Source organism: Agelaius tricolor, unplaced genomic scaffold, assembly GCF_023055355.1.
Source record: "Agelaius tricolor isolate 1412-34295 unplaced genomic scaffold, bAgeTri1.0.p SCAF_15, whole genome shotgun sequence".
Taxonomy (NCBI): domain Eukaryota; kingdom Metazoa; phylum Chordata; class Aves; order Passeriformes; family Icteridae; genus Agelaius; species Agelaius tricolor.
The window spans coordinates 21704679-21729346 of record NW_027269275.1 but is presented as its reverse complement, the minus strand read 5'-3'; the positions used below and the strand labels follow the sequence as shown (position 1 = coordinate 21729346).

The 24668-nt window shown below is 52.5% G+C and overlaps 3 protein-coding genes across 5 annotated transcripts; 2 read left to right on the top strand and 1 right to left on the bottom strand.

Annotated features, from left to right (window-relative positions):
* Nucleotides 1-1070: 1070 nt before the first annotated feature.
* Nucleotides 1071-13572, bottom strand: ZNF821 (zinc finger protein 821). Of its 2 annotated transcripts, XM_071440955.1 has the most exons (9): nucleotides 13381-13572; nucleotides 13048-13199; nucleotides 11909-12000; nucleotides 5217-5327; nucleotides 4995-5120; nucleotides 4408-4550; nucleotides 3787-3891; nucleotides 2685-2851; nucleotides 1071-1993 (listed from the first exon to the last, which is right to left on the bottom strand). In XM_071440955.1, the coding sequence occupies exons 3-9, from the start codon at nucleotides 11946-11948 to the stop codon at nucleotides 1339-1341; spliced, it is 1347 nt and encodes a 448-aa protein (XP_071297056.1). In that variant the 5' UTR covers nucleotides 11949-12000; nucleotides 13048-13199; nucleotides 13381-13572; the 3' UTR covers nucleotides 1071-1338. The 2 variants fall into 2 exon arrangements, with proteins under 2 accessions (XP_071297056.1, XP_071297057.1); XM_071440956.1 differs by lacking the exon at nucleotides 5217-5327 and having other exon boundaries at nucleotides 13381-13571.
* A 143-nt stretch (nucleotides 13573-13715) lies between these two features.
* On the top strand, nucleotides 13716-20211 carry IST1 (IST1 factor associated with ESCRT-III). Of its 2 annotated transcripts, none has more exons than XM_071440958.1 (10): nucleotides 13716-13847; nucleotides 14819-14918; nucleotides 15575-15755; nucleotides 15982-16069; nucleotides 16339-16422; nucleotides 16800-16910; nucleotides 17208-17414; nucleotides 18479-18571; nucleotides 19687-19732; nucleotides 19894-20211. In XM_071440958.1, the coding sequence occupies exons 2-10, from the start codon at nucleotides 14831-14833 to the stop codon at nucleotides 20091-20093; spliced, it is 1098 nt and encodes a 365-aa protein (XP_071297059.1). In that variant the 5' UTR covers nucleotides 13716-13847; nucleotides 14819-14830; the 3' UTR covers nucleotides 20094-20211. The 2 variants fall into 2 exon arrangements, with proteins under 2 accessions (XP_071297059.1, XP_071297060.1); XM_071440959.1 differs by lacking the exon at nucleotides 13716-13847 and adding an exon at nucleotides 13896-14229.
* Nucleotides 20212-20357: 146 nt separating this feature from the next.
* DHODH (dihydroorotate dehydrogenase (quinone)) lies at nucleotides 20358-24543 on the top strand. Its single transcript, XM_071440957.1, has 9 exons — nucleotides 20358-20941; nucleotides 21198-21392; nucleotides 21689-21888; nucleotides 22107-22189; nucleotides 22721-22908; nucleotides 23375-23488; nucleotides 23785-23938; nucleotides 24012-24171; nucleotides 24290-24543. The coding sequence occupies exons 1-9, from the start codon at nucleotides 20924-20926 to the stop codon at nucleotides 24342-24344; spliced, it is 1167 nt and encodes a 388-aa protein (XP_071297058.1). The 5' UTR covers nucleotides 20358-20923; the 3' UTR covers nucleotides 24345-24543.
* The last annotated feature ends 125 nt before the right edge of the window (nucleotides 24544-24668 follow it).

Below are 24668 nucleotides of genomic sequence, written 5' to 3'. Positions count from 1 at the left end.
AAAAATGCAACATTATGCATTTTGAAGGTAACTATTTTAACTAGGGCTTTAAGGGACTGCAATCAAATGGTTTTCAAACTGAAAAATGAGGAGGAAATGAGGGTTTCAAGTAGTCTGATAAAAAGATTTTGCTTCTTGTTTTAACTTTACTCTTCTGATCTCAAGTAGCAGTCTTGTGGTCACCATTTCTGACTTAAAGAGAAACAGCCACCAGAGAGAAGACAGTACTTCCCAAGGTGTTTGATCCACTGTATGACTCTAGACCTTAACTGGAAATGCTATGGAGGTAATAGGGCTTTTCAGGCTACAAACACAGAAGTGTGGCACACTGGCTTTTGGTGGGCTGATGTCTCAAAACCACAAAGCTAACACCATGCATTTTCAGGTGCTCATTCTTAAAGAAGCCAAATAATGGAGAGTGTACCACTTCTTTGCTCTGCCGTGAGTCCTTCTGTGCCACTGCTTTGCTGGGGACTCCAGCACTGGACACAGGTCTCCAGCTGTGGCCTCACCAGTGCTGAATAAAGGGAAAAGCACACCCCTAAAGTCCTAGAAACTGACCTACACTATTATTTACCATTCAATCAACTCTTTCACTTGCAAGCCTGAAATGCTGTTTAAATGAAAATAACTTGTGAGTAAAGCAGCAAACTTGCTTGCTATTTGTTTACCTTGGCCAGCCTTTCTTTCACTGTTTTTATGAGTGAAAACTTTTGTTCATTGTTTTTATCTTAAAACAAGACCTCAGGTTCTTTTCCATGGATGACACTGCAAAATACGTAAATATGTAATAACGATGTTTTAAAAAAGGGTGTGCACAGGCATTTCCAGAAGGACATCCTCCTTTCTTTCCTTCTTACGGGCACAAATTGCAAAGGATTTACTCCTGGAGGAGTTTATGGACTATCTGTCTTCAGCTCTGTAATTCATGCTGCAGTAAACAAGACCCTTTTTTATTGAGGTGGAATACTGCAGAATTGCAGTAGCCTAGACCCATTACTGGGGCAAGGGCCCAAAACCATGACAAAGCACAAAGGGTAAAGAAGGGGACTAATACATGTGAACATTAATTAATGTTAATTAATACATTAATTTATTTTTGTTCTGTCACAGGCTGTGACTTGGCCCCCAGAGCAGACTGTATCCTCAGAATCTGCTCCCACCAGAGCTGCTTTGGCAGGCATCTCTCAGCTCTGTTCTCCTCCTGGGTTCAGAGGAAAACCAGAACCACCTGTCAGGGAGGGTCAGGCAGGGACCCACAGCAGCCTCCTGGGCGCAGAAGCCTGCTAGTGCACATGTGGCAGGTGCAGCAAAGGCAGCACAGTTCTTGGCTGTGGTTTAGTGCAACGCACTGTTGCTCTGCTCCTCAAAGGTCATTTTGCCCAGCAGCTGGCTCTCCAGCTCCACATTGCTCACTGGCAGCTGAAAGAAGTTCATCTCTGCTGCCAAAGCAGCCATGGCAGAGGGGTCCTGGCCGAACTGTGCCCGGAGCATCATATCCATTTTCTCCAGGCGCCGCTTGAGCCTCTTGGCTTCGCGCTCGCGGATGAGCCGGGCCTGTCGCTTCTCGGGGGTCTCGTTGGCGCGTTTCAGCCGCATGGCCTCCCGGTCCCTCTGCAGCCGCCGCGCCCGCTGCTCGTCCGTCTCCTGCATGCGCTGCAGCCGCTTGGCCTCCCGGTCCCGCATGCGCCTCACCTCGCGCTCCTCGGGCGTCTCATTGTCCCGCCGGCTCTTCTTGGCTGTGCGCTCCCGCTCCAGGCGCTGCAGCCGCACCTCCAGGGGCTCGTTCTGGCGCCGCAGGGCCCACTTGCGCACACCGGGGCTCTGTGCCTCGAGCAGCTTGCGGTACGCGGCGCAGTTGTTGCACACCAGCAGGATGCCCGCGGGATACACGGGGGTGCAGAAGGCAACATCCTTACCCTCAGCGCTGGAGGGGCCCTGGCTCTGTGGTGCCGGCAGCCGATTCGCACTGAGCACCTCTGGCAGCTTCTCACTGCAAAGCCGGAGGAACGGAGTCAGAGGCTTGGTGCTGTGGGCAGAGTCCCCGTGAGCTGCCGTGAACACTGCTCCCACTACAGCCCATGGCAGAGCCCTCTGCTAAATCATTTGCCCACAGATATGTCGGAGTATCTAAAATAGAGCACGGTCCTGTCCAGGGCAAGGAAGTGGATTAGCCCAGAGCAGTATCTGGGTTGGAAGAGTGCAAGAGTGGGAATAAACCAGCAAGCTGCTCCTCCCCCTCATCTCTGAATTTCTTTTTAGCCCCACTCCACTGGTCAGTGGATAATCTCCCACTAGGCAGGACACAAAGAAAGAACATTTTGGTCTCTGCCTGTAATCCTCCTCTGGTCATGATGAACCCATCTGGATAGTGCAGCCTTGCTCCAATGGAGTGCTGGGCAAGGGAAGGGGTGGATTGTTCTCCAGTGACTGGAGCCCACAGCGCTTTCTCTAGCTCTGCACAGCGCTAAGAAAGACCCTTTTACCAGCACAGCCTGCAGACCTCTTGGCAGGGGATGCAGAGCTGCAGACAGGAAGGGATCAAGAGAATCTCACTCACTGGGGGTTTAGCACTGTCCTACAGCCTCAGTGGGTCCAGAGCCACAACTTCTGAGTCATTCAAGGCAACCCACCTAATCTTTAATGTGCTACCTAGCCCACTCATTGGCCAGGGTGACCCTGACCTGTTGAAGGTGGCGTGGCTGGTGAAGCGTGCTCCACAAACTGCACAGTTGGACAGCTGGTCCTCTGAGTGGATCAGGAGATGTCTCCCAAGGGATCCTGGGGAGCTGAGGGCTCTGCCACACACAGGACACAGGTAGCTCTTGGCACTCACCACCGCTCCAGTGTGCTGCAAAACAACCACTCAGGTGGTAGTTACATATTTCCCAGCTCCTTGCCCAGTCCAAGGCATGCTCAAACCATTCTGTTCAGCCTCTTGGAATGGGAACCCTTTACCACTAAACCTCTGTCTGCCAGCTTTTAGACCAAGCTCAAGACAAGTAATTCATTGTGTCACAGGTTAAACAAGAAGAAAAGCCCTTTATAGCTCAACTCCAGTGCAGGAGAAAAAATTAAGACCAAACCACTTGGACTGTAAGACCTGACCCTTGTTTTCAGGAATGCATTTGAGGAACTGCTGGTGCAGGACAAAGCATGACTCAATAAAAGCAAGGCTGGATGCTGGTAAAGAAGCACTTACAGGGAGACAACTGGCACGGGTAAGTTCTGTTTCATTCCTTCTGCTACAGACTTTGATGTGCTATGAAGGAAGCACTGACAACAAAACCTAAGATTTCACCGCAGATTTCTTGCAAAACTGGAATAATTTTGAGGAAGTACAGCTACTGTCATGGATAATTAGAGGAACTGTAATGAAGTATAACATAAATGATCAGGAGGAAGGTTTTTTATCTCATTGAATGATATAAAAATTGCTTCCATGTTTAGTTTGAAGGAACTGCTTGGTTTTAGCCTGAAATACTTGCAGAGACTGCAAGTATAGAGTTATGTTATATGTTATATAGAGTTATGTTATATATATATATATGTTATAGAGTTATCGGCATAGAGTTATGTTTTCCAGATCTGTAGACCAGGGCCTTGCTAATTCTTTCCCCAAGACACTCTCTGGACACAGTTTACAGCTGTAAACTTCAGTCACATCCTAGCTAGAAACTCAGTTCTGTGGTTGCAAAGACCAGAACAAAGTTACCCTGTGCTTTGAGTTGTTTCTGGATTTGAGGCTTCAGGCCAGAGACACTCCACAGTTGGAACTATCCATACCTGGTAGACGTGTGCAATAAGTTGATCTCTGCTTCCACACTCGAGCTGGCAGAGGGGGCATTGTGACAGTCCCAGTACGGGCTCAGCGTTCACACCCTCAGGCACCTACGGGCAGGAACAGCCATTGGCTGTAAGGCACACCGACCCCCGCAGGCACCCCGCCCTTCCTCGGCTCCTCCCAGTCCTGCCAGGCCTGCCTTGGGCGCTTGACATCTGAAAAAAGGCTCCTTCATGTAGCCTCTGAGCAAAACCCCTGCATCTCACGGAGAGGGGGCAGAGGCCTCATAGCCTTACTTGCACCCAGGTTCTTGCTAGCACAGTGACTCTAAAAGGCAGGGCCTTTTCTGTGGCAAGGGGAAGCCAATCAGAAAATGGTACTGGAACCAAGGGAAGGGTTTGCACTCTGCAAACATCTTGGCCAGTTTGTGCCTGCTGTCTCCTGTTCCAGGCAGCCAAAAGGCTCTTCATACCCTTTCCTCCTGCCAGGAGACATTGTTTGGAGGAGGTGGGAGGGAGAGAAAGATAAAGAAACATGATGGGGAGAGGAAGTGTTCAGATAGTACCCAGTACCCTTCTCTCTCCCTGGAGGCTATAGTGAGTGCAGAGCCAGTACACACTTGCCTCATTTTCTCTTATCAATGGGGTTCCAGCCACAGGTCGTTCTGCATTTTCTAATTCCTTCTTCACTTTCACCACTGAGCCATCTTCCTCAGACGTATGGGAAGAAACTTCATCCTGAGTGGTTTCCTCATCATCGCTGCCACCTGAAATGTGCAGAACAGTTTTACCACGTGTCAGGACACCGATGGCACTCACAGGCTTTAACTGTCCTGACCAGCATTACAAGGGGCCTCTGCCCACTCCCTCCAAATACAGCTTCCATTTAAACTCAGTCTAGGGCACTTGAGTCCTGGGCATGGCATTTTACACTGCCTTGCTCAATGACTTCCAGATCTTCAGGCAGAGCTGCTGCTGTCCCCACCCTGCTCTGGTGAAATGGCACTGGGTCCCATGGCATTGCCCGGTCTGTGCTGTGCTGGTCTGGTCCTTAGGACAAAGTCCTGCACTGGAGCAAAGGGCTAACCCAGAGGAGGATCTGGGTAAGATGGCCCTCAGAGGACTCGGACACACTGTGCAGCCCTCAGCCTCACCCCTTTCCAGTCTTCCCAGTCTACAACCTTAGTGCTACTGGAAGGGGAAGAACTCACTGCTGCTGGAGTCAGGGTCTTGGAGTGGACGAATTGTTGGCCTTTGGTCCCCAAGAGTTCCACGAAAGTTATTTTTCATCATGGCTTGGCGGGCTTGCTCCTCCAGCCCTGCAAAGACTTGCTCCCCTAGCAGCCACAAAGACAAAGAGTCAGACTGGTGCTGTTCCACTGCTTCCCACCACCAAGGCTTGCCAAAAATACAACAGGCATGGGGTTGCTCACCTGCACTGTGCAGAACCTCTGGAGTCACCTCTTGGAAAGCACTTAGGTAACTTCTCTGCTTGCCTACCCTGCCACACCAGCCTCTGGCACCTGCTGATGTGAGTCCAGTGCCTGGATGTAGAAGAGTCTCACTAGTGGCAATGTGCAGCACTGGGCTGCCCTCTGCATACTATGTGTATGCCACTCCAGCCACAAAATGCCTGTGACCCCATATATCTGCCATAAATAGCCAAGTGGCTCTTACTGCTGCCAAGCTATCCACCAATATCCTACAGCACAGCTCAGGATGGGGGGAAGCACCTGGGGACTGTGACAGTATCCCAGATCAGGGATAGTACTGTACAGCTCTTATAAATTATTAACTCTTATTCCTGGCTATAGCTGGCATTTTGCACAAAAATAGCACCTCTCTAAGTGCTGGTACCTCACCTGCCCTCCACAGTGTCACTTTCTTCTGTCCCAGGAGGGATGAGGACAAGCTGCCTTTACAGAAGGTGTCTATGCTTGAAACTGGTGTTCTCCTGTGTATATGATGAATAGAAAACTACCCTGCCTTGCCCAGGAATGGCTCTCGCTAAAATAAATCTCATTGGCACTTCATGTGCTCAAAACAGAAACCTAAGGGAATGACCCCAGAGGGCTGAGATGCATGCTTAGGACAAAACAATTTTAGTTGAAAACAGTGACCACTAGTACCTCAGCTCAATAGGACATGGCAAACACCTTGAAATAAAGTATTTATTTGTACTCTGAATGAAAAGTTCTTACAGCAATCCCTGCTCAAAGAAGTTTTGGTTCCAGAGAATAATAGTAAAAGGCAACCGTTAATTTTCATATTAAAGCAAACAAACTACATTGTTCCAGGTGTAGTCGTGATTTACCTTTTCCAGTGGATGAGCTGGGAGGCTTGGGAAAGGTGCTGAAGTTCCCAGCAGGCCGGCTTTTGGGTTGCATTTATCAACTGATTTGAAAGTGCTCAAGAACCATTCAAAGCACAAATGTGAAAATGCCAAGGAAAACGCAGTGCATTTTTGACATAAAATCAAAACATAGCTTTCAGAAGACAAAGTTACCTTTTAGTACAGGGCCACAGCTGGCACCACTATAACCAGGAAATTGAACTCCTGAGAGAGAGCACCAGTCCTGTTACAAGGACAGGTACATTCCCATGTGCTGAACTGTTCCAGCCAGTGCTGCTCCATGTTTCCACTCACACTGCCTTCCTTGGGGCTCACCTTGCAATTTTGGCAGGGCTTTAAAAAGCTGTGATTTATGGAAGATTTCAAACACCTTCAGAAGTTTTACTGAGACTGTGGGAGAAGAATTTTAGTTCCCCATGTCCCCATGTAGGTTTCCGAAAGCATTTGAAGGCTTTTATCATTCTCTTTCAGAAATGTGAGAAAGAGTGCTGTAGAGAAGATTTGAGAGCACAATCCATGTGCCTGAGGAGAGGTGCTGAGGAGGGCCAAGTCTATTTGTCATTGAAAGCAGCAGGGACCATCATGACTGCTGTGACACCCCTTCAGAAGCCATTCTAGCACTGAATGGTTTTCATGACCTGGAGTGCTGTTTTTATATTGGGACCACAGCCTCACATTGGTGGGACTGAGATACAGACTGTACAAGCAGCCGACACCACAGAAATCCAGTGCCCCTCCAAGAAGCAGAAACCCACAAACCACCAGGATAAAAGTCCATAGACCAAAAAAGCATTGCAAGTGAAAGAGAAAGCTTGATGAAATGAGGAAACCTGCAGAACACAGGACAGATATAAAACTACGATGGGAGACGTGCTGCTGCCTTTGACAGAGTTCCAAAACAGAATTCCCAAATGCCACAGGCTGCTCGTGGAAGCAATTACTTGTTTGATTTCTTCCCCCTATTCCCTTTCAGACAGATTACACTCCCACTGAGCAGCAGCCTGGAGTCGTAAGGCAGGGCAGGTTCCTGCTCAGCTATACAAACCACGCAGACAGTTTGCAGGATTTAAGAGCTGGGATCTTTATCTGAGGTGACAGAAGACGGAACTTCTCACATAAGGAACACTGGTATCAGTCACAGTTACTGAGCAATTGTGTGTGCCTCCAGCCTCTGCGCAACACCCCTAGAGCCCAGTGAGTATTGACTCGGCACAGTGCAGAGAACAACCAGCTTACAGCCAGCAATGCAAGCTGTTAACCAAACCCGTGCTGTTAGCAGGCCACGTCCTGTGCATCCTCCCCAGCCTCTATCTAAAAACATCACGGGACTGGGAAAGGCAAACATGGAAAAATACTGTCTTCCCCTTGTACAAAATTTCTTATGTATTATAGTAATAGCGTACAAAAGAACTTAGGAAAGAGTGTCCTGTTCATCTACTGACAAAGTCCTCCTTTGATAAAACTTTACAACTTTAATGTTGGATAGGTCCAGGGTTATACTTTTGATGTTTCTGCACACACATGCTCATAAACAGACACACCCCCACCTCCACCCCACTTTGGGTATGCTTCCATTCACTTGGAAGAGGAGTTGGACAGGCAACAGCTTTAGGATCACTGCCATAAGTAAAGGATGTTATGCTCAACAGTGAATTCACAGACTCTTCTCCAGAAGTTTCTTTATTAAATACAAACAGGCCTGCAGGCTGACCACAACACCAAAACAAGTCACTGTAGTTGTTTACAAGCAGCTAGAGATGTAAGACAAGAGAGATGATATAAATGCCTCTGCTTTGTATTCCATTCTCCTCTCCATACTGCTGGGAATGAGAGGGATGCCAAGTCAGCAGTGGTGGAAATAGGGGACAGCCCTGTGGTACTGTGTAACATGGGCAGGCATGACTGCTAGGGTACCAGCCCTGAGCCCTTCCCTTCTTGAACTGTATAAATGCAGGATAACTCTCAGGTGTTCTGGAAAATAAACACGTAAACAAACAACTCCCACCCCAAAATCCAGAAAACAAAACGCAAAGGGACTACATCATTCTCCTGCCTTCCTTCCTAAACAGAACGGTCTCTCACAGATGAGTCAGTTTATTCCCTCCTTGTACATAAATTTAAAGTCCCTGTTCATGTAGGTCTTCTCTGTGTTCCTGGACCTGAAATTTGCAAGTCTTTCCACCACTGTGGATCTATTCCACCTGCCCCATGGCTATTCTGGGTTGTCCACACTGCTGTAGTGGTTACTGAAATGAAAAACAACACAATTGAAACGGTTAACAATGGCAGTCCACGGAGCCCTTCAGAACCAAGGGATTTGATGCACGTAACATTTCTGCTCAGTTGTGAATGCTGGGTTCTATTTCTTGCAAGGTACCTTCCCTTCAAAATGGGACTATTATAGACAGGAGAATCCAAGGAACACCAAAGAGCACAGAACATGTGTGTGTTAGAGAGAGAGGGAAGGAAATGGAGGATTAATGGGATATTGGAACCATGATAAATAGAGCTCAGAAGCAGGAATTAATCTGACTAACAAAAGCTCTTATCCAGAGTTCTAAAATCATCTAAGCATCAGCTGCAGAGGACACAGGCAATAGAAAGCAAAGCAGCTTGTGGACAGCAAGGAGGGAGAAGTGCATGCTAATACCTGCAACAAATTTTGGCAAGCACGAAGACAGCAAGTAGTCCATGACTGGTGGGGTGACAGCACAGTACAGATGAATGCAAGAACAGATGAATTGCTTAGAGTTTTTATACTTTTATACTGCATACTCTGGGAGAAAATAAAGACGAAATTGAACCAAATGACCAAATTAAGGTATCTCCCCACAAGCAATCTAACTGCATTTTATTTTTCAACAAGCATATTCCACTATTACTGCTCAGTTTGTTAGCACTTTGTAAGGTATGTTTTTCATGCAAAAATGGCAAAATTTCACATGGCAAAATAAAATTATATTCTTAAGAGCCATTTATGTGCTGCAGGGGCAATGACTAAATTAAAATTGTGGGACTGGCCATCATGCACAGAAAGACTTTTGTGATAAATTTTACCATAATTTTTATCATTGTTTCAGTATTATTTTGACTTTCCTTACATATCAACTTCTATTGAAAACTGTTTTGATTTGTAACCATACAATCTCCTAGCTGGTTTGCTCTGCTTGCCAAGCAAAGTGATTCTGTCCTAAGTGAGGACAGAAAACCATGGTGTTGTGAGAGCAAGGTGAAATGAGGGCCATGCCAAGCCTGCAAAGTAATCCTGGAAAGAGGAGACACCAAGCAAGCCAACGAGAGGAAATCAGCAGCTGTTACTCGCCCTAGTCAGTCCAAGAAGGAAGAGAAGATGGAAGTGGCCATGCAAGGAAGAAGTAGGCACCATCCTCCCATCAAATTTGTCCAGTCATATATGCACAGTCGTATTTATGCAAATCCAAAAGGCAGTCCCCCAGCCCCATAGCCTGCCAAATCAGACCCCAGCTGCAGGCAACTGCATAAAAAGCTGCATACCTGCTGTCCCTTTCATTCCTCTCCTCCCAACCACTGCAGTCCCTGTGAAGAAGTCCCAGTAACGTGTCTGCTATGTCTCAGCCTGACTCCTCATTCTGCTGGCTCACCCCGTTCTTGGAGCCGGTGTTTTCTCCGATTATCCTCGTCAGGGCACTGCACGGCATTTCTGGGCCCTCCAGACACACAGCAGGCTAGGTAGACAGAGAAGTCCCAACGATTTCGTGGTGTTCATCATAAGACAGACAAGATTTTCCATCCCAAGGTGAAGACATCACCATTGACAAGTTTCTGGTATCTCTCGGTCCCCTTATTTTCTTGTGGTCCTACTTGCTGCTCTCGATGGCTCCTGCTGAACAGTTGCTCTGTAGCAACGTTACTGCATGTAAAGGAGATGAACAGGTCCCAGAACTCCACTCCGTGGCATACCTGATGCTATAACCTCCTGCCCCCTGGCAGTGTGTTTGTCAGACAGCTTCCTCCAAAACCAGGACTGGAGATACAATCATTTGTATTGCAGATAAAAAAGCATTGTTCACTGTGAAAACAGTGCACCACTGAATTTTGTGATACGTAGAGTTTTGTATATGATAGTACAAGCTTCTGAAGAACACAGCCCTTATGCAGTGAAGTGCAGAAAAGTACCCAGCTAAACACCATGGAAACTCTATCTGCACAATTAGAGCTACTGTAGCGCTTGGTTTCCATACTCAAGAAATCCCAACTCCGGACCAAGGAAGATAGCTTAATTGCATATGACATAATATGCATATACCTGAGCTCAGTAACAGCAGTAATACCTGGGCACTCTAAGAAGCAGAAGTGTGTGGACACAAGGCATGTTATTGGCATCACAGGATAAAATACCAGACATATCAAATTTCTCTAAGAACAACAACTCCAAAGTCATTAATGTACTATCAGACAAATTAAATCTATACTCTGCCCACAGTGGAACCCAACAACCAGAAGCAGGAATCAGAGAGCACAAGGCAATGCAGGTGCCACAAGCCACACTCCTTGAGAACCTCACTCTGGCCAGCAGGGACAGCTCGGCTGGCTCTGCCAAGCTGCCCAGCCAGTGGGGCTGCAAGTCCCAGGCAGAGACAGCCCTTCCCAGTGCACTCACGGAGTGTGCAAGGTGTCAGCTCCAGCCCAGAGTTTCCCCTTGCACTGAGAGCAGCATGCACAGATGCCTGTTGTGTACCTGTGCACAGAGGCAGCACACATACACACAGACATGCAAGCCAGCAGCACCAGCAATGAGGCAGTGTTAGGGCTGCAGCACTCAGCTCTATCTCGCACTCCTGACAGCTACTGCAGCCAAAACCACACAGGGCCCTCTCAGCAGCCTTGCTCTCACAGATCTACAGAAATTGAAACTTGTTTTCCTAATTCCAGCCCAAATTCCAAGCATGTTTCCAGCCACAAACCTGAGTATGAACAAGGGCATAATTTCAGGCCCCTCAAATTCCCTCTGCTGCCAAACAAAAGCTGTACATGTGCAGTTTCCCCTCTGCAGCCAAACCTTCATCTCTGCCTCCCAGCTCCACTGGTGCCTGGCTGTAGCCTGACCACGAGAAGTGCCGATGCACAGCATCTTCAACCCTTTCACTGTCAAACAAATGCTTAGGCCTTGGCAATGATGGAGAAACAGAGATCCATCTTACCCACCTCAGCTCAAGAATGATCTGGCAGACAGCAGTTATTTGTCCTGTAATTTACTTGGCCACCACCCATTCCTTGACAGGAAAGAGCAAATGGCTTTATTTCATCATCTGGTAGAAACTGAGGTACAGTGAGCTTAAGTAACATGCCCAAGGCCAGCCAGTTGGGTCTGTGGTAGGATGAAGATCAAAACCCAGGACTTGCTGGCTTTTAGCCAGCATGCTCCAACCACCTTGCCTAGAACTTCCTTTGCTAGCAAGAGGCCAGAGCCTCAAGCCACATTTTCTAGTGTTCTAACTTGTACTTTTGACAGTGTGAATGCAAAGCCCAGCTACAGGCCCTGCATATACAAACCTATGCTCACAGCATTAGCTGTTCAAGCCTACCCCTGTCCTGCTATGCCAGGACACAGCCAGCTTCCCTGATGCACAGAGCTCAGTTTCTCTTCTTTTACACCCTAAGATAAAAGATGAGTAACCACCATTCCCCACAAGCTGTCCCTTCCCATCACTCCCATCATTCCACTCCTCCCCACCTCACTCCACAACCCAGCCAGAGCAAGGGTCCCACAATGCTGCATAACATCATACTCACAGTGAACTTTGTTAGGAGTGGTCTGTTTCCGACGGGACATGTTTCCCTGACCTGGGGGCAGAGAGTGTTCCTCCCCTCTGCAGAGGGCTCATCTGAGAAGAGAAGAGTCTGTCACACACTTCACTGAAACCCTCCAAGTCCCTGGCCAAGCTCTGCTGCCTGTCCCAGAGTCATTCCCCACCCTTCTACCTATGGGGCTCATTCTGCATCACCACAGCTGGATTCCAGGCCAGCATCCAACACAATCCACAAGCATGTCAGAAAGCATTCTGCATGGGCAGTCCTACCCAGTTCTCAGGTAAAGATTTAAGCAATCCTGATGCCCTCAAAAAATGTGCGTCCCCTTCAAAAATTACCACAACCGCAGTCCAAACACCCTTCTCTCTCCTGCCTATTCCTGCAGTGAAGTATTCATCCTTGTCGTTGAACTGACAGAGGAAGGTGGCATTCCCAACAGTCCTCTCAGACAGACAGACAAAAGGAGGAGCTGAACCCATTTCCCACAAGACACATGGACATAGAGATCCCGTCAGCCTCCTCAGAGGGACAAACACACGGATTTCATCAGCCTCTTGCTGACAGAGAAACATGGACATCAGACAGACAGACAAAAGGATCCTGTCAGCCTCGCACTGCCAGACAGACACAGGGATCGCATCAGCCTTCTCAGATAGACGGACACGAAGATCTCGGACACTTCCCCAGACAGCGGAATCCATCCGGCAGTCCCAGCGCACGGGAGACGGCAGGAAGAACCAGGCCCGCAAGCGGCCAGACATACAGACAAAGGGATGCGGCTCCTCTAGCATCAGGACGGACGCGGGAACCCTGCCCAGGCCTCCGACGTCCCGACCGGGCATCCCTGACAGACCGACCGGCTCTGGCAGCGAAGGTCCCGCCGCGGGGCCCGTTTCACTCCTGGCGGGCGGCAACCTCAGCCCGGCCCGGCTTACCCGGTCCCGCCGCAGGCACCGGGAGCCGCAGACAGACAAAGGGCAGCGGACAGACAGACGGGCAAGATGGCGGAGGGCAACGCCAGGCTGCGCGAGCGCGGGCACGGGGGCCACGGCAGGCACCGGGAGGGCACAGCTCACCCGCAGAGCTCAGGGGCCGGCTTTTCGTTACCTGAAGCGTCTCACCTGTATGCCATGGATTCAGCCCAGCGCGTGACTCCCGACCACCCGAGGGAGCTCATCCGTGCCTGCGACGGGGCCCGCCTGCCCCGGCCGTCTCCGCCGGCAGATTACCGGGAGCCCTCGTGCCACCCCGGCTCGCCAGAATCTCGCGTACCCTGCAAGGCCAAAACGCAGGGTGTAGTATTAACTCAGACCCACCGCGCGCGTTACGAGCTCGCGCACCTGCTGAGGAGAACCGCCCCGCCCCGGGGGCTCGGGGCCGCCTCCCCTCACGGGCTACTGAGCGCCGCCGCGGGAGCAGCGGGCCCGCTCGGAACGTCCGCTAGGCCCACTTACCCGGGAGCTGCGGCTCCGGTCCCAGGCCCGGGCTGGACTTCGGTCCGACTCTCCTTCGCGGTGGCGCCAGCGCCGTGCGACCCTCAGAGAACCGAGGACCCCGTGGCCAGGTCGCAGCAGCCGGCGGAACGCCGCGCTGCCGGAACCGCCACGCCGGGGGCGGGCACCGGCGGGCGCCTATCAGGCGTGGCACCGGTTAGACGCGCGCAGGATCCCTCCGCCGGGCCATGTAGTCCCTCTGCGCCGCTCTCCCAGACTGTGCCCCTCTCTCCCCGGCCGTTGGTACGCCAAGGCCGCATTTGCGGAAGCGGGTCTGGACAGCGCCCGCCGCGCCAGCTCGACTGTGCCCCGGGCTGTGCCGGAGACTGGGTACGGAGAGTGCCGGCTATGAGGATCACTCCGCACGCGATGAAGGATTGCGGAAGCCGCGCGCCATTTTGGGTGGCACAGCTGCGGAGCGGCGGGTGGTGAGTCGGACCGTGGGACGCGTGAGCGGGGCCGCGGGGAGCACTCGGTGTCCGAGAAACTGACGGGGAGCCTTGCCTCAGGGTCTCCCGCAGCCCTGGGACTTGCCCCGGGACCTGCTCCGCTCGTGGTGTGGGATGTTCTGTCTCTGCTACCTAGCTGGGGAGGGAGAGGGATTTCTCCTCTCAGCCCTCAGGTGCAGCTGCGCCTGTGGAGCTCATGCAGGGCCTCCTGCGCACTGTCCGAACTGTCCCTGGGCATTAGGCCGGACGCGGCGAGTCTCCCCGAGCGGCTGGTGTGGCTGGCGGCCGTCCCGGCAGCCGGATCAGGTCATGACTCTCTCCGCTCTGGGCGGTGGAGCCGCCGGCACAGAGGGATGGGGAGGTGAGATGCAAGCAGAGGTGATTCTATGTGCTGTCTTTTAAGAAAGCTTTTCCTTGATGAACGGTTTTTGGCAAACAGAATGCTATAATTAAATAATATTAGGATTTGCTTTTTGTAGGGTTAATAAGTTGAACTGGTTCCTGGGAGACTAAGCGTGTGTTCAGTAGGCAGGAAGAGTGTGGGGAATGTGAAACGGCAACTTTTTCCTTCTGATGACGACATTGTTACAACCTTAGTTTCTAATAGTCCTCTAGTTAATTATATAGCTGGTTTATAACTTGTATTCGATAGGACAGAGGTGGGCTTGGCTCTTCAGTTGACTTTTCTGTTTTTAAAACAATGTCCAGTAAGTTTCCTTGAAGTTCTAAGGCCAATCCTATTGGTCTTGGTGAGGTGCAGGGTTATGAAGTGGGAAAGGCAATAATAAGCACTCGAGGTTCAGTCACTTATAAATAACTAGATTCAGGATTGGCAGACTAGGGCTTGTTTGTTTGGGGCATTTCTTGGCCTCCCCCGCAGTAAAACAGTGTCTGGTGACAGACCCTGACTGGCAGTTGTTGGTTCCAGTGGCCATCCCTCTTCTCCACAGAAAGTGTTTATCATGTTGGGCTCTGGGTTCAAGGCAGAGCGCTTGCGAGTCAACCTGCGCCTTGTCATCAATCGCCTCAAGCTACTGGAGAAAAAAAAGAGTGAGTATTAAGGGGGCAGGTGTATTAAGTATTAAGAGTGAGTATTAGGGGGAGTATTAAGGGACCCAGGATGCTGTTGGGGCTCAGGAGACTTGGGAAGGTATTTCTGGAGTTGGGGGTACTTTCATGGGCCAAGTATGGAGTAGCTTTTTGCTCTTCCTTGCTGGACCCAGGCCTTAACAATCTGCCCTGGTGCACAAGGAGCTGGAAGAGCAGGCTGGCCACAGTGTGGCCTCTGTCCACCTTCCTGGCAGCTGTTGGAGTGCAGTTTGTGGGGTGGTAGCTAACAGCTAATATTTGTGGGCAATGTGTGCTAAGAGCACAGTGGAGAACTCCCTGGGTGCTGTGGGAGATCCTCCCCACCTGCCCTGCCCTGACACAGGTCAGGCCTGTGTTCCTGGTTAACTCTGTAGGGAGGTTGTAGGTACAGGAGTGTTTCCAGCAGCCTGAAGTCCACTTTCCCTCCTCCCATGAGTTAAGTGTGCTGGGAGCTGGACATGAGGGCTCTGCCAAGCCATGCCCGAGTGTCTCGGGATGCAGATGTTAGATAGGGGGGAGAAGCTGGTGGTGGTTTTATGTGTAATGGGGACTTGTGGGCAGTCTGGAGGCAGCAGCCTAGGCCAGCACAGTGACCGGACTCGGGATGTGTGCTGCAGCTGAGTTGGCCCAGAAGGCAAGGAAGGAGATTGCAGATTACCTGGCAGCTGGAAAAGATGAGCGTGCCAGGATTCGTGTGGAGCACATCATCCGTGAAGATTACCTTGTGGAGGCCATGGAGATCCTGGAGCTGTACTGTGATCTGCTGCTCGCCCGCTTTGGCTTGATCCAGTCCATGAAGTAAGCTCTGGCTGGGAGGGTCATGGACTCAGGAAGGGGCACTGTTGGGGGCAGGTCTGGGGTACAGAAGGGCATCCATGTTTGTCTCTCCAGAGACCTTTTCTTCCCCATGTACGGGAGACTGTGGAGCCCAGTGCATGGGATGGGAACTTAAAGGCTAAGGAGATTGAGGGCAGCAAAGGCTGGGTGCATGGGGTGGAGAGAGAATTGTTTTCTTTGGTCATAGGGAGCTGGATTCTGGCCTGGCAGAGGCAGTATCGACACTGATTTGGGCTGCACCACGCCTCCAGTCAGAAGTGGCTGAGTTGAAGATTGTGAGTAGGGTTGCTTGAGGGATGCTGCACATGCAGGGTGGGGGTGATGCTGCCTGATGCTGATGGAAGCCCTTGTCTGGGACTTTATACCAGAGGATTTTATGGGCTCTGCAGATGGAAATCAGATGTCCTTGGAGCATGTGGGGTGGCTGCAGCTGCTGAACTGGAGTGCTCAGTGGGAAAAATGAGGGAGGGAGCTGAGTGGATGTGAGGTTTGAGGTGGGGGAAAGCAGGAGTGTGCACGTTCTAGAGTTTCTCTCCTGCTGCAGGTTGCTGATCAGTTGTGTGCTAAGTACAGCAAGGAGTATGGGAAGCTGTGCCGGACAAACCAGATTGGGACAGTCAATGACAGGGTAAGGAACTGGTAGAACAGGCAGAGCTGGCAGAGCAGCCACTCCTGCCAAGGCTTGCTGCCCCTTGGACCCGTGGCTGGTTGGCTGATGCTTGCCATCACTCTGGAGCACAGCAGGTGCTGTGCAGCCAGGGCCCACCTGCATTGGAGCATGGTGCTGAGGCCTCAGGCAGGAAGGCCTTGCTCTACTGGTTGTAGATGGGGAAGGGTAGAGCAAATAGAGCCCTGGCTTATGGCTGCCTGCAGCATGTTGTACTGGGTTCAGGGGCCTCCCCACGGCTGCCTGCTGCACCTCCCTGGCTGGGATGGCACTGGTACAGAGCTGTTGGATGCTGCATTGCCCTGGCTCTGCTAAGTCTCTCCACCCTCGTGTTCCAGCTGATGCACAAGTTGAGTGTGGAAGCACCACCCAAGATCCTGGTGGAGAGATACCTCATTGAGATTGCAAAGAACTACAATGTGCCCTATGAGCCTGACTCAGTGGTGATGGTGAGTTCGCCTCAGGATGTGGCATTGCAGTGAACTGGGTAGTCCTTGTGCTTTGGTGTCTTCTAGACAGCCCTAGCATAGCATGATCCTTCTTCCTTCAGGCACTCCTGTGTTATGTGGCAGTAGTTACACATGCTACAACCTGGTTCACATTCTGTTTTCCATTAATACCACTGTATAGCTCTGTTCTGTTGTGTATTCCCATCTTGTCCATTGACAAATGCTTCATCTAATGTGTATAGAGGGCAGTGATCATAAGAGATGTGTTGGTGAGCAGAATTCTTCCACCCTTTCCAGGCTGAAGCCCCGCCAGGTGGAGAGGCAGATCTAATTGATGTGGGCTTCACGGACGATGTGAAGAAGGGTGGCCATGGAGGGGGCGGAGGTGGTGGATTTACAGCCCCAATGATAGGTCATGATGGGTTAGTACCCATGCCCGTGATGATGCCTATGCCCATGCCAACAACAAATCCACCCTTCTCTTATCCACCTCCTAAGGGACCGGTAAGTTCCTGGGCTTTGTGTGTTTCCTTTTCTGTGAAAGATTCCTATTGTAGCGCTTAGCCCTGTGCCTGCTGACTGTACCTGTTAGCTCAGTGTGCCATCTTCTCAGTGTGAGACTGCATGGGACGGAGGCTGCTGGCAGTACAGCTGAAGCTTAATCTTGCATCTTGACTGTGGAGGTTCCTAACCCTGTTCTGCAGCCAGCCCTCTTTGCCTTCAGGGAACAGAGGAGTCCAGACTTAACTCCTGAGGTAGTCTTCTGACTGCCAGGCTTTTGTCCAGGAGTTGGAGCTGCACTTTGAAGTTGGTAGGCTGGTAGTGTGCCAGGATTCAGTCAAGGAAATCAGGTGAGTTGTGTGGGGTGGGAATAGCACAGAAAAATGCAGAAGAGCCCTGCCTGCAGACCTGCAAGGGAGAAGACTGAGCCAATGGCTCTTGCAGAGGATTTGTTGTAAGGGTGGAAGGTGGGAGCTGAAAAGAACTCCTCCGTTCTCTGAATTAAGTAATTTACAGGATATCTGTGTAGACTGGAGAGCAGAATAGTGGGATGGCTTTGAGTCTTAGTATGGTCCCAGTAGTGCTGAAGTACTTTTTGTGGAAAATCTGGGCCAAGTATCATCACCTGGCTGTTGGCCCAGGCATAAACATGCTGAGGGGTTGTGCCAGGTCTGGGTCCTTGAGGTGCTGTTGTGTGACAAATGAAGGCAACTCAAAGCCTTGTGTGAGCCAGAAACCTCTTTCCTATTCTGCAGTACTGCACACAGGGCCAGAAATGGCAGAGTATTTCCTTTTTTGGCCTGGTGCTTCTTGTGCCTTGAAAGATGAAATGTTTATCTGTGCTGGTTCTTTAGAATAACCCACAGTCCAGTTAGCTGGGTCTGCCTGCTCCAGGTGACTACATCTGTCTTAATACTTGAGAATCTCTTCCTTGTAAGCATAAACTCTTACCACTTGAATACGTGCTTGCATTTATCTAAGACTCTACTTCCTGTGACTCCCATGGCAGCTGTAGGCGTGGGGTGTCTCAGATGATGGTGTGCTGCATGACTGATCTCTTTGTACAGGAGAACTTCAGTGGCCTGCCAGTGGGGACCTACCAGCCTTTCAGTAACATCCACCCACCACCAATTCCGGCAAACCCACCCACATACGAGTCCGTAAGTACCTGAGATGAATGGCCATTGCAGGCAGCAGAGGGATCCTCAGAGTGCAGTGGTAGCCACAGAGAAGAGAAATGTTTGTAAAGGATACTAAGCTAAGCTTTCGAGCTTTTGGGGTGGTGCTGGCATTGCTTGCTACTGTAGTGAATCAGTGAATGCACACGATGGAAGGATGACTTATGGAGAGAAGTTCCTCCTTCAGCTCTGTGCTTTGGCTGCAAAGGAAACCCAAGATTTCTCTTGCTGCATTGTTAAAGTGGTGTTAAACAGTTAATAAGCAGAATCCACAAGTTCTGGTTTTTGCAAAGTGAAGAGTTTATCATCTTGAGTCTGTTTAATTATGGCTTTTGAACTAATTAACAGCCTGGATGACAATTTTGACTGACCCAGATGCTGTATGTTTAGAGACTCTTCCTTTCACAGACTTTCCTCAGTCCTTGGGGAAAACAAAGCAGAGGCTGGAGACTTCCCTTTCTACACTTGTCTCTGGTTTTGTTGCTGCAGTTTGTCATCATGCCTGCTACTCTGCTTTTGGTGATATGCTGTTTTTGCATTATCCTGAGTAGGGAGGAGCATAGTTGAGCATTGTGGTGCTGACACTTTTGTGTTCTCACAGGTGCAGCAGTGCAGGTGAATTGGGTAGGAATGGGTGTTGAGGGCTGCAGCATGCAGGGAATAAGTTTTACTAGCACAGCTGCGTGTGCCATGAGCCTTTTTCCCAGACAGACCAAGACCCTGCTGCTAGTCACAAGGGCCTGCCAGTGGTTTTTGAAGAAAGGCAGCAAGGAGCTGTGATGATGTGGATGAAGAGGGCGGTGTTTTCTCACTGGTGGCCTTGATAAATATTTCAGACCTGATAGTGGATACGCTTGATTGATCCAGTTCAGAATATGGTCAGTGAAGCTACTTTAGTTGACAAGGAGGGAGAGAAAAGCTGAAGAGCTGCCTCTGTTTCTTGGAAGAGAGGCACATTGTTGCAAAGCCATGGCTGCCTGCTAGGAGTGGGGAGGAGTGTGCACTGATCTGCCGGAGCTGTGCCTCTGAGCTCTGCTTGTGTGCTGGTGTGACCATGCCTGGTGGACAGAGCTGTAGTAACTGAGAGTCTTTTTCAGATTGATGAGCCTAACGCTGACAAGGATGCTGCTGCACTAGTGCCTGGTGAGTTTGTTGAGGTTTGGAAAAGCTTGGATATTAGGGGCTGTTCTGAAAAACCCTCTGGTACTGCCTGTTTCTGGAATGACTGTTCCTTCGTGGGGCTCTGTTTGGCATGGTGAGTGTATGCTGATGGTGAGGTGCAGTGATACTTCTCTTATCAACAGGGCCTGAGCCCAAGCCAGAAGCTTCTCCTAAACCACGAGCTGGAGTTCCTAATACCTTTGATAACTTTGTATTGCCTGAATTGCCATCTGTGCCAGACACACTACCAACAGCATCTGCTGGCGCCAACTCTTCTGCCTCAGAAGACATTGACTTCGATGATCTTTCACGGAGATTTGAGGAGCTGAAGAAGAAAACATAAAACTTCCTGGGCTGCAGGAAGGAGGGGAAGGAGCTGTGTGATACCTCCTCTCTGAAACAGACTCTCTTTGAAATTGCTTTCCTGTATTAACCTCCAATGAACATGCTCTTCTTTTTGAGCTCTCTTCCTGCTGTACTTACACCAAGTGCTGCCGCTTTCCTGATCTTTGCTGCTCCAGGAGATGAACTGTGGGGAATGTTGTGAGAGTGAGGCAAGGAAGAACCCCCGTCAGTCTGGGTAGCTGTATGGGGAAGCTGTGCATGATGTTCTGGGCACTGTTCCTGGCTGCCTCCATGACGGCTCCATGCCTGCCAGCAGAGGCTTTCTCTTGGGGAGCCCTCATTGGCCTTGATGGTGTTCTCGGTGGAGTCCATTTGCAGTTTGCAGAAGGGTACCAGTATCTGCCTGGGCCTGTTGGGTATGTGACTAGCCCCCGAGAGGGCAGAGCGAGACAGGCTCTGCCGCTGCCTCGGGGTTTTGATGCGGGTGCTGAGCAGCTATGGCCCATCGAGGTCTGGAGGCAAGGCACTGAGGGTGGTCTGATGGGATATGCAGCAGCACCTTGTTTACCCTACCCGAGTCGCGGGCGAGGCATCCCGGGACTGTAACGTACCTGTTGGCGACACTGCAGCTGTGCCGTGGCTGTCCCCGTCCTGTCCATCCCGTCCTTGCCCGCTTCCCGGGGCTCGCCTTCTGCCCCTCCTTCAATAAAGCGCGGGCCGGGCCTCTCGTCGCCGCCTCTGCTGCGCCGCTATTGGCTGGAGCGGTACGGCCTCGGCCAATCACAGAAGGGGTCCCCGGAAGTGTCCTCGCGTGTCGGGCTGAGCGTGATGGCGGCGCCGCTGCGCGTGAGCGGTCGGGGGGGCCCCGGGGCCCTGTGGGGAGCCGTGGGGAGCCGGGGCCGGCCTGGCGGGGCCGCCCATGGGAGCCTGGAGACCGCTGGCCTTGGCCGGTGGCGGCTGGGGCGGGCAGTGCCGGGGCGGGACGGAAAGGGACGGGTGGTGCGGGATCGGGGCCGGGTGCGGGGTGGGGAAGTGAGGGGATGGGCTGAGTGCGGTTGCGGTGGGGAACCGTGGCTGGTGCGCTGCTGACGCCCTGGCACAGGGACGGCTGCGGGCGCTGGCGCTGGGAGGCTGCGGGCTGCTTCTGGGATCGGCGCTGGCGGCAGGCGACGAGCGGCTGTACACGGCGGTGATGCCCGCGCTCCGGGCGCTGCCTCCCGAGGCCGCCCATGGCCTGGCTCTACGCGCCGCCGCCCTTGGGCTGCTGCCCTCCACCCGTCCCGACAGCCCCGCGCTGGTGCGTCTCGAGGGCGGCGGAGGAGGAGGGGGGAACCGCGCGGGAAGCAGGGCGGGGAGTGGGAAGGTCGGAGGGCGCTCAGAACCGAGGGGTGAGGGCTGGGTGGCAGAGCCCGGCGTGGTGCGCAGGCGGCTGCGTCCCGTCAAGTCCGTGGCGGGCGACGAGGGACCCTTGGCAGGCACCCTATAAGGACACCCTGAAGGGCAGGGGAGGCGGCCGGCTCTGTCGGGAGGGGGGCTGGAGTGAGGCCTTGGCAACGGTTCCTGGAGTCTGTGGGCTCTGCCTCAGCCCCGCAGGAGGTGCGAGTCTTCGGGCAGCGATTCCGCAACCCATTGGGCCTGGCTGCTGGCTTTGACAAGCAGTGTGAGGCTGTGGACGGGCTGTACAAGATGGGCTTTGGCTTTGTGGAAGTGGGGACTGTGACGCCCAAGCCCCAGGAAGGGAACCCGAAGCCCAGGGTCTTCCGGCTGGCAGAGGACGAGGCAGTCATCAACAGGTGGGATCTGAGGGCAGCTGCTCTGCAATGTCCTACAGTCTGCCCACCGCGAGGGAGGGTGAATATTTGGGTGGCCCCACGTCTTTGGAGCTGTGGTGGCTTTTGGTTGGATGTGCTGAGCAAAGCTGCAGAGACCACACATCTGCCTCATGTTTCTCACATGTCCTGTTCAGGGCCTGCAGACATAACCCCCTTGAACCCCCTCTGTCCTGGTGCAGGTATGGATTCAACAGCCATGGCCACGTCGCGGTGGAGCGCAGGCTGCGAGCCCGGCAGGAGACACAGATCAGGCTCACTGCTGGTGAGACAAGCTTGTAAGCCTTTGCTCTTGGGGTCTGCAGGGTAGGTTTGGGCATCTCCCAGGTACCTGTAGGCCAGGATTGGTGTGTAATGCCAGTATCCAGGCACAGGAGCACCTTGGCTGGAGGAACACTTGGACAGCAGGACTCTCTTGGGGCTATAGTCTCACCCCTGGCATTGTGACTAGACACATTTCTCCTGCTGTTTTCTCTGGGATCAAGCTCCATTTGCTGCTTTGGGGAGGATGTGTCTGCTAACATAGCCAAAACCAAGAGGACCCCAGCAGAGCAGCTCCTGTGGGCAGCCTCTGCCAGGCTGAAGGCTGTGGTGCTGAAAGGTGCTGACTGGGGTGGCTGAGGCAATGTGGTTGCAGGACAGTCCCAGGCCATCCTCATGAAATACATGGGCTATATATATATATATATCTCCTCTTCTTAACTTTAGCTGGTTCTGGGACCTCTTTTTTTGGGTGCTCTGGCCATTGGGTAGTGGTTGGTCCTGCTGCCCTGGTTCAGCTGTGTCTGGGTTGCAGCTGGGATGCCTCTTGGAGTCAACCTGGGCAAGAACAAGAGCTCTACTGATGCTGCAGCTGACTATGTGGCTGGAGTCCGGACACTGGGCCCTTTGGCTGACTACCTTGTTGTGAATGTGTCCAGCCCGAACACCCCGGGGCTGCGGGACCTGCAGGGCAAGGCTGAGCTGCGGGACCTGCTGAGCAAGGTAGGTGCCTCCCCCCAGCCAGCCCAAAGCACAGCTAGAGCACTGGATGCACCCCATCTCCTGGCAGTAGCTGCACTGCTGCAGCCGGTGGATTTGCCCGAGTACAGGGAGGAATGGGGATGGTTTTCCTGCATGGTGGGCAGGACCACTGAGATGTCCCTGTTGGCTGCTGCCATGGGCTGTACTAGGGCACTGTATCCCAGCAAAGGGCTCAGGAGCAGTGAGGCATTACCCTCTATTTGCTCCTGCAAGAGGCAGTGAGCCATCCACCCCACAACTTCAGGCATCACTGGGGTCCTGTGCCTGCTCTGTGCTCCAGGCCCTGTGCCAAGGGTGCCTTTCCTGGTTTTGGTGCCAAGTAGAGGAGCAGGGCCTGTCCCTGTACTGCCTGTGGTAGTGGGTGTCTGTAGCTCCTAGCTGGGGCAGGAGGCCTCTCCCTGCCGTGCATTGCCATGTGCACCAACAGGTGCTGGTGGAGAGGGACCTGCTGCCCTGCAAGCAGAAGCCAGCCCTGCTGGTGAAGATTGCCCCTGACCTCACTGCACAGGACAAGCAGGACATCGCCAGCGTTGTCTGTGAGGTGAGGAAGTAGGAAGGGGAGGCCACTGGAGGCAGGACCATGGTGGTCCCGGCAAGTCATCTCTTGGAAGGACACGTATGCCTGCAGCTCTCTGGCTGCTATAGGGATGGTGTCCTGGGTTGGTCAGAGTCTGTGAAGGCCCATGTGTGTCACCCAGGCAGTGAGGGCCAGCTTTGTCCCCAGGCACGCTCTGGGTTATGTGCTGGGTGGTCCTGACCTGGCAGGAGGGGAAGGGGAGGTTGGGCTGCTTGTGTCCTCAGCTTGGGAGCTGTGTCCTCACACTACTGCCCCTGCAGCTCGGTGTGGATGGGCTGATAGTGAGCAACACCACGGTGAGCCGGCCCAGCAGCCTCCGGAGCCGGCAGCGCACGGAGCCCGGCGGCCTCAGCGGGAAGCCCCTGCGGGAGCTCTCCACGCAGACCATCAGGGACATGTACGCTCTCACTCAAGGTGAGGGCACAGCAGGGCTGGGGGCACCTGCTGGCACTGCCTGTGCCAGCTTGACCTGGTGCCCTGCCCTCAGGCCAGGTGCCCATCATTGGCGTGGGGGGGGTGAGCAGTGGGCAGGATGCCCTGGAGAAGATCCGTGCCGGAGCCTCGCTCGTGCAGCTGTACACAGCGCTTGTGTTCCACGGGCCACCAGTGGTGGGGACAGTCAAGCGTGAACTGGAGGAGCTGCTCAGGTGAGTGGAGGCCAGGCACGTCCCCAGAGAGCCCCTGGTCCTAGCACAGCTCAGGACAGCTGTGTGCTGGTGCCCAAGCAGTGCCAACCCAGTCCTAGCACACACCATCCCTGGTTAGGGAGCAGGGCTTCAAGAATGTCATGGAGGCAGTTGGAGCAGATCACCGCTGCTGACAGGCTGCAAAATGAAAGTCTAGCTGGGAGGAGCCGTGGCAGACAGGGATGGGTGTGACAATTCCAGTGCTGGGCAGACTGAGACTGAGATGAGGTCCTGGTTCCAGGACCTTTGTGACACTGCTGCTTTTTCAGGGCTGTGTTTTGGCTTCCCTGTGGACAGCAGAACTGAGTGTCAATAAACATTTTGCTCACCTGGTCCTCTGTGCTGCTCTTGGGACACCCCATGGGCTGGAGTGATGCAGCTTAGCTCTCCTCAGCTGAGCAGAATCAGCTCTCCATGTTGCTCTCACTTTTCCTGGTGGGAGAAGCCGCCAGGGTAGC

What these genes read in the sequence shown, in the direction of transcription:
- IST1 (XM_071440958.1), top strand. Translation starts at nt 14,831, where the DNA reads ATGTTGGGCTCTGGGTTCAAGGCAGAGCGCTTGCGAGTCAACCTGCGC. An exon ending in GCTACTGGAGAAAAAAAAGA is followed by an intron (nt 14,919 to 15,574) that starts GTGAGTATTAAG and finishes TGTGTGCTGCAG; the next exon opens with CTGAGTTGGCCCAGAAGGCA. An exon ending in TTGGGACAGTCAATGACAGG is followed by an intron (nt 16,423 to 16,799) that starts GTAAGGAACTGG and finishes CTCGTGTTCCAG; the next exon opens with CTGATGCACAAGTTGAGTGT.
- ZNF821 (XM_071440955.1), bottom strand. Translation starts at nt 11,948, where the DNA reads ATGTCCCGTCGGAAACAGACCACTCCTAACAAAGTTCACT. An exon ending in AGAGGTTCTGCACAGTGCAG is followed by an intron (nt 5,121 to 5,216) that starts GTGAGCAACCCC and finishes TGTGGCTGCTAG; the next exon opens with GGGAGCAAGTCTTTGCAGGG. An exon ending in AGACCCTGACTCCAGCAGCA is followed by an intron (nt 4,551 to 4,994) that starts GTGAGTTCTTCC and finishes TGCACATTTCAG; the next exon opens with GTGGCAGCGATGATGAGGAA.
- DHODH (XM_071440957.1), top strand. An exon ending in GACGAGGCAGTCATCAACAG is followed by an intron (nt 21,889 to 22,106) that starts GTGGGATCTGAG and finishes GTCCTGGTGCAG; the next exon opens with GTATGGATTCAACAGCCATG. An exon ending in GAACTGGAGGAGCTGCTCAG is followed by an intron (nt 24,172 to 24,289) that starts GTGAGTGGAGGC and finishes ATCCCTGGTTAG; the next exon opens with GGAGCAGGGCTTCAAGAATG.